The sequence below is a fragment of the Lissotriton vulgaris genome, chromosome 12 (assembly GCF_964263255.1).
Source record: "Lissotriton vulgaris chromosome 12, aLisVul1.2, whole genome shotgun sequence".
NCBI classification, from domain to species: domain Eukaryota; kingdom Metazoa; phylum Chordata; class Amphibia; order Caudata; family Salamandridae; genus Lissotriton; species Lissotriton vulgaris.
Window position 1 is genome coordinate 419,540,560 of NC_141700.1, and position 14,351 is coordinate 419,554,910.

General features: G+C 48.3%; 1 protein-coding gene across 1 annotated transcript; it reads right to left on the minus strand.

The window, feature by feature from the left end:
* Positions 1 to 11,207: 11,207 nt before the first annotated feature.
* On the minus strand, positions 11,208 to 14,056 carry LOC147674117 (uncharacterized). The gene is made up of 2 exons (XM_086946462.1): positions 13,747 to 14,056; positions 11,208 to 12,995 (listed from the first exon to the last, which is right to left on the minus strand). Exons 1-2 carry the CDS (start codon positions 14,054 to 14,056, stop codon positions 11,272 to 11,274), a joined length of 2,034 nt encoding a protein of 677 aa, XP_086802588.1. The 3' UTR covers positions 11,208 to 11,271.
* Positions 14,057 to 14,351: the final 295 nt, after the last annotated feature.

Below are 14,351 nucleotides of genomic sequence, written 5' to 3' on the forward strand. Positions count from 1 at the left end.
TTTGAGTCAAAGATGGCCCTCAGACGTCTGACTGAGCATGAAGCCCATTAAGAGGGAGGCACTCCATGTAAACTAGAAATCAAAGAGAGTACCCGCCGCCCTTCGCGATGTAGAAGCTGGAGCATGGTTTAGAGACATTCACGCAGACCAGCTATGTCACGCCCATTGTTGAAAGTGATGGATGGGTTGTTCTTGGGAGCGCTGAGGAACTGAAAGTGCACACAATGGTGAAATGAACCTGCTAAGTCGTTGAGGGACCAACACAGTATAACAACATCATGAGGAAACATGAGCTAAGCCTCCAGGCCTAAGACTTAATTGGGGCTGCAAGGACTTCAACATCCACACTGGTTTGCACTGCCAACCCAGTTGGAGGAGGCAGGCTGTCCACATCTGCTGCTGTTAAGGGCTCACCAGGTCCTCACTGCGCGGGACACACATGGGACATACTTTGGTGGACCAGTCTGCCTTGTCAGAGCTTTGAGTAGGTTGGGCTGGGTACCTATATTGGTTCTGTGAACAAAATTGTCCCTGGTAATCAATATAATGGATTACCATGGCGAAACAAATCTTCAAATATGACTAGTAAGGAATGTTCCTTCTTAACTACCATCGCCAATTTGTTCAGGAGTTTCATGGGGCACTTAATGACAAACTGACTCCACTGAAGAGAGACTGGGAGTGGTTAAAAACAAGTCGCTTCTGGGGCTTCTTTTAATGTCTCAAATCCTCAGCCTGATATCCTTCCAACCTCCCAAATTACCATAAGTGAAGCTATAGGCTTCAGGAGTGGGTGTGCTTCCAGTCCTTCTGCTACTAAGATACCTCTCACTGTAGACTGTGTGGAGGATTCTGGGTCCAAACTGAGTAAGGATTGCTTGTGATCTCTCTAAGAAGAAAAAAGATCTGGCCTGTCGGGGAAAGGGAAATCTATGTCTAGATCTATGCTGAATGCTGTTACCAACTCTGGAACAACTGGTACAATGGGACCAGGGTGTGACAGTGAATTTAAGTTGATCCATACTATATTGGTTAGCATGGAGGGTCAGATCACCGTGTTCATGAGTTCCATTATCAGACAGTTAAATGCCATTGATGTAAATATTAAGGACCATTTTGCAGGCTCTGCTCCACAGAAGTTAGAACTTATTAAGGATGCTTCTACTCCCACTGTGGTGGACTTAATAAATACTGATCATGGATGACGGGACCTTGTTTCATCTGTTTATATGTTGTCACGTAATTATTTACCGAAGGCATCTAGCTATATTTAATCTCCCCTGCCTTAAAAAACTAATATTCTCACTGTGCACCCATCTCTGTTAAAAGAAAAATCCTCTACTCTCCAATTATCCCCAAAGTCAGCAGCTTTTGCCATTGAACACAAAAGCATGTGATTCCTCTCCTTAGACCAGTCCAAAGTGATTAACATGAGCAACGCTTATACAATTTCTCACTGGATAAATGAAAGACTGGGGGACAGTTTTATTGCTGTATAGCCAGATCAACATGATTAGGTGGATATCATGTGTTGGCATTCGCCAAAGACTGATGATAATGACAGTGTTGTAATTAACTTCAGAAATTCAAATGTGGTTTGCAGTCTCCTTGGTAGGCTTATTACCTCTTGTCTAGATTATGTAGGATTGAGACGCTTGTCCCAAAAGCTTTTTATAGACCTTGCTCTGCCACAACTTCTGGTGTTCTAGGCAATTTGGGTATGTGGCTTTTGTCACTTATGTTATCCCAGCTGTCAATAAGTATGCAGTGTTGGTGTAGAGTAACAGCATTTACTGACAAACAAGCAAACCGTAGCAGGATGTACACAAACTTTGGAGGAAATTAAGGTGTTATGATCTTTGATAGCCCCTGTGCGGATTTGGGTGACCTTTCCGTGCAATACACTCACACAAACTGCCATGCTAATTTGTAAATCCTTAAGCTTAAACCTTGTTAGCTGTGACTTCGAGCAGCAAGGCTTAAACAAGGGAACTTATTTAAACATTTAGAAGCATAGATTACATATTCATGAAGTTTTAGAGTCCAAGATGCAACACATCCACCGGAGGATCCCGGATATATAGATTTATCAAGAAAACGTAAATCTCAGTGCAGACAAGCATTGATATCCGTAAAGTTTGTAAACGTTTGAAAAACTCGAAAGAGTTGTGTTTGGCTACTTTGGCCTAATTGGGGCAACCAAATCTGACAGGAAGAAGGTCAGGGGGCCACAAAGGAGTATTTGGACAGTTGACTTGCCACCAAAGTGCTCTTTAGTGCCGTTCTGAACTTTACAAAAGGGGTTGGTGATGGACGGAGCCCCTGAATCAATCAGACACTCACAACCAGTCAAGAGATCTGGGTTTAATCCATCACCGTTCTTTAGCCCACTCTGCCACCCCAGTTCAGACATGGCTATATGCAAATCAGTCTGACCCTGTGCCTCATGGGAACAGTGCATCCCGAACTGCCAAGCCATGTCTTCCCTGGACCGTTCTGAACTTTACAGCATGACCGCCATAGACTTCAATAGAGTGGTCCTGATGCTGAGGATGCAGGAGATGGAGAATGCTCCAAGATGCTCTGGATGCTGGGTGGTCAAAGGGGGTGTCCTTGTGCTTACTCCTCTGGTCACAGGTCAAGTGCGGCGATTTTGGCCACAGAGGTCTGGTATTTTTTGAGCTAGTAAAAGGCCAGCTGCTGCTGAGCTACCAATCTCCGGTCACAGGGGTGCAGCAATATCTTTTGGTGGAGGCCAGTGTCCCTCTCGGGTGACCAATCTGTACTCAGATGACACTCCCGGGCCTTGCAGGCTTGGGTACAACCTTTTGCCTTCGAGGATCGGTCCCTTGGGGGACCCGTTAGGAGTCAGCTACGATTCTCCAGAAGTGGCTAGTGATTTGCAGAGTTGGACTATTACAGTTTTGATGGCCCTGGTTGGGGTTCCATGACCTCAGCCCACTGACCCATGGATTCACTTCTTTGGTCTGGGGCTTGGGAGTGACTTTTCCTCAAGCCAGAAGCCACAGACATAGCCATCTCTTCGCTAACCCAAGGTGCGGCATGTCAGTCCAGCATTTAGAAGCCTCTGTTTGCCTGGTCCGAGGGTTAGCAGGGCAGTCCTTTTTTGCTCATTCTCCAGTTCTGTCATGATCTGAGGATCAGGGTGCCTGGTGCGCCATGTTTAGGGCCAAAAAGGGCCCTGGAGGGATAATGCGGTCATTAGCCAATGGACTACCAGGATTCCTCCTGCCCTGTGATGACTTCCAGCTATGTGTGGCATCTAACAATTTCCAGAGTTCACTATTCTCTCCACTTACAAGATATCTCAACCCTTCCTTGGATGTCAGGAGCTCGGTAGCCCTACCTAGGGGTGTGGGTACCTGGGGGATACATACCCACAGGATTACCAGTTTGGGCATTGGTCTCCTCTATCTGGTCCTGCCACCAGCTTGTCTACCTGAACAAAGAGGCAACCCTTCCAGAGCGTGATCACAATTTGCCCAGCACAGACAGCTTCGCCTTTGAAGCTCGCCATTTGGGCAAACACCCTGAGTGGCTTCATGTAAGGGAAAGATAGCACCTCACTCTGTCGCAGGCTACCATTGTTCCTAAGCCTGGGAGTCATTCACACTACTCCCCAACAGAGCAGAAAGCTGTCTGGTGGCCAGCAACCGTGGGAGGCCACTGAACAAACTGGGCTGTAAAGTGGCAACTAAAAGTTGCTTTTCCTTAGAAGTGACATTAAATTCGACTTGAGCAACAAGACGTGCTTAATACCACAATTAATTTGATACCTTGAAGTACCTACTTTAGTAGTTCTATCCAGATGTTGGCCAGGCTGGGAGGTCAACCACTAGCTCTGTGTTAGCCAATGGGTCTGCTAAAATTTCCACAACAAACCAACAATTTGGAAGTGTTGCTGTCAGGACAGATTAAAAGTATCTGTCCGACTTAATTGTAGGGCTCCATAGGCCTTTCCTTGGGCAGACTTACATATATTTCTTAAGGGAAGTGGAGACTTACCATTGGTTTAAATGACAAAGTTGAACTAGCAGTTTACAACTGCTCTTCCAGGCTGCAGTGGCAGGTTGGGAGCCATTTTGTACTTTGTCCAACACAGGGTGGCACACCTAGAGCTGAATCCCTGGGGGGGGTGGCACTCTGTCTTACATGCCCTGAGTACCTTTGGTATCATTTACAAGGGACTTATAAGTAAGTCAGCTTATGCCAATTGGGGTACCAATTAAATACACCATTTGCTAGGATTTAGAACACTGGCCCGAGGTGTGGTTAGCAGGCCTCAGTGCACTCTCAGAGTCGGAAAACCTGCAGGTAGCAGTCAAAATGGGGGCAAAAAGATGGGGGTATCCTGCAAAATGTCCATTCCCCTACAGCACCCAATCACAGTGTAGAATTATTCTTGCACATGTTGAGCTAGATGTTGAGTCAGATTTTATTACTCTCACAGAAGCATTGTTTCCTATAAGGCCTCAGCGATGACTTATTTTCCTCTTATTCAAACTATGTTTCTCTTCTTGGAACGTATATGGATTGGGTGGAAAGTTGCATTATTCTGAATAGTTGGGTTTTATAACGGGTTTTGAAATTTTTTGTTGCCAAAAAACCTGAGCCATACATTCAGAACATATCAACAGTTTTACCTCTTACTGCACAGTTGCAATTGCTACCAAATCGAGTTGAGCTAAAGGGGGGACCTTGGCTTCTCTTTCTTTCCCCAGGGGAGTCTTATTTAGCGTCACCATATTTTCTGTTGTTTTAGGTTGACTTCAGACCTAAAGCATTTGTGCTGATTAACATCTATAATAATAACTTTGAGCCATTTAATGCAGTAATGTTAACTTACTGAGTGACGAGATAAAAGCATTTTCTTATACCTGCAATGGTCAAGTTGCAATAGTATAGAAGGGGAATTCAAATATTTGATACTAGCAGCCTGTCCAGACCTTGTCCGGGAGCAATCAGGCTTCCCCGACCCCCGCCCGCCCCGACATTGTGCAGAAGCCCGGGCCGTCCCCCACCTGCCCCGACCCCCGCCTGCCCCGAATTGTCCGTGGGTCCCCTTACCTCAGCCGCCGCTCCTCCCCCGCGCTCCTCAGTTTACCGCTCCGCCGCTCCTCGCTCCTCACCCCCGCTGGTCACCGCTCCTCCCGCCTGCCCGCTGCTCGTCAACTCACCGCTCCTCCCGCCTGTCCGCTGCTTGTCACCTCATCGCCGCTGGTCACCGCTCCTCCGGCCTGTCCGCTGCTTTAATGTACATTTTTTAAATAACGCTTTTTAAAAAAATTTATATAGCCTATAACCATCTGCACTCCCTGACGATTACAACGGTGTATCGGGTGAGTGGATTGGTGCTGTGGTTCCTGAGTTTACCTGCCTCAAAGCCTCAAAGTTCTTCCTTTATTATAGTAGTATAGATTGCCATCTATCGTGATAAATTCTATGGTTTTTTGATCCCTCTGGAGAGGTCTCAACAGATTTTCACCACACAGTTGTGACTATTGCATACATTTTGGAGAATATACACCAGCAATAGAACCCCTCTCAGGTGTTTGTTTTATTTATATACAATTTAAGCAAGAACTAATGTCTGGATTGTTAAATGAATACATTGATTGATGGACTCCCCAAACACTATATGGAGTTTCCAACTCGCAAAATGAGACCCAGGGTACATTGTACACACATCTAAATCAAACATATAACATGTATTTATAAATGGTCAGGCCTACTGACTTTGTTATATGGTGTCACCATAAAATCAAAGTAGAAAATAAGGCATTCAACAGTAGTAGACATTTTACCAATGGAACGTATTTCAGGAATATATCCCTATTTGCCTTTCCCTGTAAAAGAATCCATTCTATTGGCTTTGACATTCACTTCATAGCAAACAGTGCAAACTAGCTAACTTTTTAACTTTTTGCATATTAAACATCCATCACAGAGGGCCTAGGAACTGACAGGTAGCCTCTGGAGAGCTTGAATATCAAGACAACGTTTCTTAAGGTCATGTTTGCTGGGCCCTGAGAAAGGTATGGGGACAACTTTGAAAAATATTGCATAGGGTTTTGTGTGATCCTGCCAGACTCCATGGAATACTAAGAACCAGTAAAACCTTCTGATCCTGAATACGGAAATCAGATTACCCAGGGTTTGAAATTAATTCAATAAAATAGATTGAACCTATTCTTAAATTATGGTGAATTAAAAGTGACTTTTGGTGGCAATTGTATCAAAATCTGCAAGTCACAATAAATACCGTACTCTATTCTACTTTTGTTCTAGAAGGTGTGACCTGTCAGATTGTAATGAAGTGGCACAGACTTTATCACACCCATCGGGGCGAGATTAGGCAGATTGCTACTTTCACTGTCTCCCGTCCTCCCTTTCTCCACAAACTGCCTGACTGCCAACACAGGGAGTGAGGTGAGAGAATAAGCATTGGTGCACTTGGTATCGTAAGAGGTCTTCATACATTCAAGGTTAACCTAGGAAGCCCAGGAGCTTCCTGGGGATATTTCTGCATCAGTCCCACCCATAAAAAAGAATCATGTTCAAGCACAGCTCATAGTCTCCCCTGGAATTGATTGTTAGCTCAAAGGAGTGCTGCACACGAGTGTCTCACTTAAATTCAAATATCTCTGTCCCCAATAGACCTGTTTCGTTTGGGTATGTTTCTTCATGCTCCTGGTGGTGAGCTCAAGCACAATGAGGGTTCATTTACGGTCTCCTGTCCACTAACATTTTGTGTGGTTTCTTTTGATGGTTTTAAAGGTTTTTTCCAGTCCTGAGAACTGTTTCATGCTCCTTCTCAGCAGCGGTGGGCTCTAAGGGGCAGATTACGATGTTGTTCGGAAACTGTTCCGAACAAATCAGTCTCGGAATTGTTTCCGAACAAATCGGATCCTGCTGGTCCTAATGACCGTTATGATGCTTCCCAACATCGTTCGGTCGGACCCGCATTGACTTCAATGGGAGCCTGTGTTCCGAACGAGAACTCAGGCTCCTATTGAAAAAAGGGGTGGTTGGGGAAAACCTTGAACCCGTTGGTGGGCACTCAATAGTGCCTGCCATATTGTGCATGGTTGAGAAGAGGGGTCACTTGGGTACCCCCACGGGCCACAATCGGACACCTCCGGTTGAAGGGGGGCCTGCAACATGCCCTCAAAGACAGACTTTGACAGCCATTTTGTGTTGTGCAGACTGAATCGGAACGAATATCTCCAACCTTTTGTCAAAAACTTGCCCTCCTAACTCAAGGATATTGGGGACGTTCTATGCAAATTAGAGGATTTCATCTGGGATAGTCCAGATCTTCTCTTCGTTACTCTAGACGTAGAGAGTTTATATACATGCATTAAAAGTGATTGCAGTATAGAGGCTGTCAGACATTTTTTGTATAAACGGAGTGCTACAAATCTGGAACATACTCTCATGCTGTTAGAAATGACACGCATGATCCTTGAAATGAATGCATTTCTTCATAACGGAGACTGGTTCTTGCAGAAACAGGGTACAGCGATGGGATCCAGGTTTTGCTGATGAATGTCTGAACAAGCTGAGTCAAGAATCAAAACCGTGAACTGCAGCACCATTCTACAGGGTAGTGCTAACAGAGTCAAAAGAAAGAAAGGAAAAGATGAAATATTGTTTATAACTAAATTTGATTTATACAGTAATCATGTTTATAACATTCTACGTAAAAACTGGCACCTAATTGCATCTGGCAACATGCCCCCGGGTACAGTACCATCCAAACCCAGGGTGGTATACAAGAGGGGAGAGAACCTAAAAAAGATGCAATGCCCCAGTTATGTAACAGAGGAAAAGACTGTGAGTAATATCGCTTGGCTAACAACAAAACCGGCTGGTTTTTATGTTTGTGGTAATTGTACCTTCTGCCAATTTGGCCTGAATAAAAAGTTGACATTTCAGTGTAACACCAAAAAAGAATATGAAATTAGATCTTTCATCAATTGTAACACTACCCATACAGTGTATGCTTTGGGTAGCAGCATCAGAAGCCTTAAAATAAGAGTTCAAGAACATATTAGGGGAATACGGAATAACGATGCTAGATACCCTGTAGCGACACACATACAAGAACACCACCCCAATGAAAGGAATATTTGGTTCCATGCAATGGAACAGGTACAGACCCCGCAAAGAGGTGGAAATAGGGAATTATCCCTAAGGAAAGCTGAGGCAGGCTGGATTTGTAGATTGAGGACGACTAGTCAGGGCCTTAATACAAACACAGAACTGCATCATTTCCTGTAATTTAGGATAATCCTAATCTCAATTCAGCATGTGTTCTTTAAAATCATGCAATGCGTGACCAGTAATATTAATTTGTCCTGTATTTCTGTATCTTGGTCATAATTCTAACAACTCGTTCTGGAACATAGATTTACTTTTCCTTTCCCACCTTAAGAGATATGTTTTGTTTTTTTAAAATACAAAGATATACTCTAAAATTGGAAACAAGATTGTATAGAAGGAATCATAAGACTGCACATTTTTTTTACAGCTATTTAATGAAGGTCTCATTAAACATAGTAATGTCACAAGCACGAGATAAAATGAGCCTACGCATGAGACACAATGGGTTTAACTATAATGCTAAAATTGAAAATGCAGTATGCCACCATTTACTGGGAACATTGCGACAATATAGCTTTTACATCCAGGCTGAATCACCTAGACTGATGATTCTCGAGTAAACTCACAATATGGAAACTTAAATTTCTCCCAAACTTTAAAGACTTAGGGGTCCATTAGGATAGCGGGCGGTGGCACTACCGAAACGATGGCGGGGCGGAAAAACAGCTTTTTCCGCCCGCTAGCAGTGGAAATCACGTCCGCCACATTAGGATATGTAAACACAGGTCATTTCCCGTCCGCCGCGGAGCGCCTCGCTCCGCCATCAAGGTGCGCCCGCCACCGCGGCGGCTGCAGCCAATCGAGACCCTCCGCCGCGGTCGATGACGTCCGCCCCGCTCGACATATTAGGATGGACCAAACAAGCTGACGCACCGCACCGGAGACACCGCACAGCTCTAGCAGGCGGAAAGTCTACAGCGGAGCACGCACGCCGAGATCCGACATGAACCCCATGGACCCAGCCCTCCACATGCATCCGGTCATGTACCTGCTGCAACACTATCGCCAGATGGGCCGCCGCGGACGCCGCCGCAGGTACGTCACTACACATATACACCACACAACACACATGCCGACACAGGTCCCAAGCACAACACTGGCATCCTGCTGGGGGGCACAACACATCCACATGGGCACCCACACATCACCCACCTCAGAACAAGGCACCCCACGGCATCCGGGACACACAACGTCGGCCAACCTGCAGCAACGTCACGGTCACGGACACGTCACCGCCGCGGTCAACACATGCGCACAATGCAGAAGGCAGGGCAACAGCAAGGCATGGACACATTCCAAACATCACAGCGACACACCACCCCGACCAACACTGCACACCACCCGAAGTAGTCACAGGCCAGGTGCCAATCCCGTGCACCCCCTTGCACATCAACAAGCACTGTAACAACAAGCACAATACACACACACTGCGACACACAACCAGGGACAAAGGCACAGCAGGATTGCCTGACAACGGACACACAACACCAGTGCACTCCCCACAGCCCACACAATTGTATACAAACATCCACACAGGGCAAGACAAAACATACAACAGGCATACAACTCCTGCCTGACACATGTGTGTCTCACACCATACAGGGGCACACATACATACACTACAAACTAACACCCTTCACACTGCACACCTCTGCCACACACATGCCATGTAAGCCATGCCACCAGGACCAAGGGCCAACACAAGACGACCATACACATACACGCCAGGGCACACAGAATGGGAAACACACACCTCATCACATCATAAACATCTACTACACCACAGCACAGCTGCACACCCTGTGCTGCCAGTGTCCCCCAAGGTGACCTGTGAACAGTGTATGCAGCAATAGCAATTCACCCACACGAAAACTGCATGGCCTGCCAAATAACCATCACAGAGTACAACATCAGCAGGGCCACAATGGACTGAAGAACCTGTCCCCCTGTCTAAAAATCATATGGCCACATACAACCTTGCAATGGTGATGTACAAAATAGACCATGGAACTCAGTCAAACAAGAAAATGACTTTAATCAGTAAGGAGACAGAGAAAACACACCATAATGTACTGTATTTATTCACATATTGCACAGATGTAGCTACACAACATAAGTAGACAACAGCAACTCTCAAAATCATGTGCAAATGCCATAGACTATGCACTGGTGAATCACAATCGGGAAGTGCAAAGTCCTTGGCAGGGCAGGGTACAGCACATCAGAGCAACAGGCCCAGAGTCCTTGGCAGGGGAGAGCACATCAGAGCAACAGGCCCAGTGTCCTTGGCAGGGCAGGGTACAGCACATCAGAGCAACAGGCCCAGAGTCCCTGGCAGGGGAGAGCACATCAGAGCAACAGGCCCAGAGTCCTTGGCAGGGGAGAGCACATCAGAGCAACAGGCCCAGTGTCCTTGGCAGGGCAGGGTACAGCACATCAGAGCAACAGGCCCAGAGTCCCTGGCAGGGGAGAGCACATCAGAGCAACAGGCCCAGAGTCCTTGGCAGGGCAGGGTACAGCACATCAGAGCAACAGGCCCAGAGTCCCTGGCAGGGGAGAGCACATCAGAGCAACAGGCCCAGAGTCCTTGGCAGGGGAGAGCACATCAGAGCAACAGGCCCAGTGTCCTTGGCAGGGCAGGGTACAGCACATCAGAGCAACAGGCCCAGAGTCCCTGGCAGGGGAGAGCACATCAGAGCAACAGGCCCAGAGTCCTTGGCAGGGGAGAGCACATCAGAGCAACAGGCCCAGTGTCCTTGGCAGGGCAGGGTACAGCACATCAGAGCAACAGGCCCAGAGTCCCTGGCAGGGGAGAGCACATCAGAGCAACAGGCCCAGAGTCCTTGGCAGGGTACAGCACATCAGAGCAACAGGCCCAGAGTCCCTGGCAGGGGAGAGCACATCAGAGCAACAGGCCCAGTGTCCTTGGCAGGGCAGGGTACAGCACATCAGAGCAACAGGCCCAGTGTCCTTGGCAGGGTACAGCACATCAGAGCAACAGGCCCAGGAACACACCCACATCGCTAACAATGGTGTACTGTAGCACACCTATGTGTGGCACAGGCGTCTGAGGGTGTTGACAACTCACTCCTGGCTGTCATGTGGAGTGGAACCTGGCTGTGTGTCAGGGACTGCAGGTCGACTTGACTGGTGTGACAGAGGGACATGTGGTGTGGCTATAACAGAGGGCCTGCAAGGTGGAGGGCTGTGCGGACCAGGTGGCACCGTGGCACGTGGAGGTGGAGTCATGCACGCCCTTGACACAGTGTGGGTGGGAGAGGTTGGAGGGGTGCCCTTCCACTTCTTTGGAATATGAATTTGCTTCCCTGTCATGGGGTTGATGGGAAGTGGCGTTGACACCACCTGCACACCCCCCAACTGTTCCACTTCAGGGGCAGACACTGCCACTCCCTCTGGAGAAGTGCTTGATCCTGCAGTACGCTTGTGCTGGCTACGCCTCCGGACCACTTTAGCCTCTCTGGAAGGTGTACCCCCCACAGTGACCACCTTCCCACTTACCCCAGGGATGGCCACTACACTGCCCTCCTGTCCCTTCTTGCCAGGGATGGCCACTACACTGCCCTCCTGTCCCTTCTTGCCAGGGATGGCCACTACACTGCCCTCCTGTCCCTTCTTGCCAGGGATGGCCACTACAATGCCCTCCTGTCCCTTCTTGCCAGGGATGGCCACTACACTGCCCTCCTGTCCCTTCTTGCCAGGGATGGCCACTACACTGCCCTCCTGTCCCTTCTTGCCAGGGATGGCCACTACAATGCCCTCCTGTCCCTTCTTGCCAGGGATGGCCACTACACTGCCCTTCTTTGCCACAATGACTGGGCTGGTCACAACAGGGCTTCCCTCCACCTGCCTCGATGTACTTTGTTCTGGGGTTGATGTGGTAGGTGGGTGTGTCCCTGTGTTCACCCCAGGTGTAGTCATGACATCCCACACATCCTCTGTGGGCATAGCAGAGTCAATATCTGGTGATGGCTCAGCAGCATGTGAGCCTGATGTCTGACACAATGTTGTTCTGGCCTTGCTCTTCTGTGACTCCACCTGGTCTGTGCATATTGGGGGGTCCCTGCCCTTCTTTGGGGATGGAGTCTGTGGACGGGATTGTTTGCTTTGGGTCTGAGCTGTGCTCCTAGTGTTGTAACGTTTACTTGATGTATGTCCCAAGTGCTCACTGTCATCTGATGTGGCCACTGACTGGGTGGACGTCACAGGCACCTGAGCTGCAAAGGGGGCATGTTGGAGGGCTGACGTCACTGTACCTGACAATGACAGGAGTGTACGATGTAGGCCACCCACGTCAGAGTGTATGCCCTCCATGAATGCCAGAACCTGCCCTATTTTGTAATCGTGGGCACTGAAGGCATTCAGCAGGGCGGTCTGGCCCACGCAAAGTTGCCGCAGGAGCTCTACGCACTCTGCACTGAGGGCAGCAGGGGGGACAGGTGCAGGTGCTGCGGTGCCATGTGTGAATGTCACACGTCCCCTCTTAGTGACACGGATACGGCCAGCCCCAGAGGAAGTGGATGGGAGGGTGGGCAGTGGCCGTTGGTAGTCAGATGCAGCAGCAGAGTCCCCATCCCCTGTGGCTGCTAACAGGGACTCATCCCCCCTGCCATCAGATGAAGTGGTACTCTGTGTCTCAGCCACAGATTCCTCATGCATACTCCTGTCACCCTCAGTAGCGCTGGTGTGGTCAGTGTCACTTTGCTCCGTCTCACCCTGCTCTGCTGCCGCTGTCGTGCTGGTCTCCCCACCACTTTCAGGATCATGTTCCGCCGTGGTGTCTTCCGAATCTGCATTAGTGACAGAAACATGGTTGTATAAGTGTCATAGTCTGGTCACACGATATCAGAGCAATGCAGCACATGAGAGGCCTAGAGCTACATGGTAACCACCACACCCTCAAATCATTGTGCTGCTACACACCAGTTACACCACAACTGAGCCTGTCATGCGGACAAACAGGCAGGAGTGGACCAATGTCGATGACACACAGCACTACACCCTGCCCATGGATGGTGTTCCCCTAGCCCACATGGACCTGCCCCACGGACATGATGTAGCCACAACTAACATCACCACTTCCAGAGCCTAAAGGGATCCAGAGGGGAATACACACACCTGTTTTGTCTACACATGCCACATTGTCAAATAGGCCATTACAATCACCATGTGCCAATGTGGGTTCACATTGTTGTCAGATGTGTGGGCCACTACCATGCAGGTGCATGCAAAGTAGACTGACATGGTGTAACACTCATTAAGTGGACACAGCTGTACAGCATAATAGGGACTACACCCACCATCACAAAGAAGAGTGACCATGTGGACAACAAAATATATGTCAAGGACTGAAAACTGCAGCCAGGAGCTGCAGAGTAAGGCCATGGTGGGCCAATGCCTCATACAGACACACATCACAGTTGCCACTCACATCACATATCACAGCATGGCAGCACACGCACATCACATGTGTCACCGCAGACACAGGCACTCTACACATGCATCCACTCCCAGACAAACTCTCCCTCCCCGGATACTCACCATCGCTGTCTTGCTGCTGAAGCCCCTTCAGACGTGCATCCAGGTCTGGATAGGTCACTGCCAGTATGCGTGCCATCAGCGGAGTCATGGTGCGGCGTGCCACACGCCCTGTGCCTGGTACCATCCCCAACTTCATCTCTGCCACTTGCTTAGCCAGCCGACTGATGTCGTCCCACCTCTTGTGACAGTGTGTGTGTCGTCTGTTTGATACCCCCAGGGCTCGCACATTTGCTGCTATGGCCCTCCAGACAGCCTTACGTTGGTGTACTTTGAGCTGCAGGTATGAGAGTAAAGAAGGACTAATGAACATTTACACATTGTCATATGTCAGCATCTATCAGTACAGCAGCCAGACACTGAATCAGGACGCACAGTGACCCCCCTCCCTCCAGAACTGGGGGTACCCTCACAAGGCCACTCTGCATGGCATAAACATTAGTGAATGCATGCACACATTGAGCTTCGTAGTCTCCATGATTATCACACTGAAGAATGATGATTCAACACAAATGCATCGACAGCACTGTGTAAATCATAAATTGTACAGGGCATTGATGTGGCATATCCACTAATCAGTGTGCAGCAACTGTAGCATGTAAGTTGGC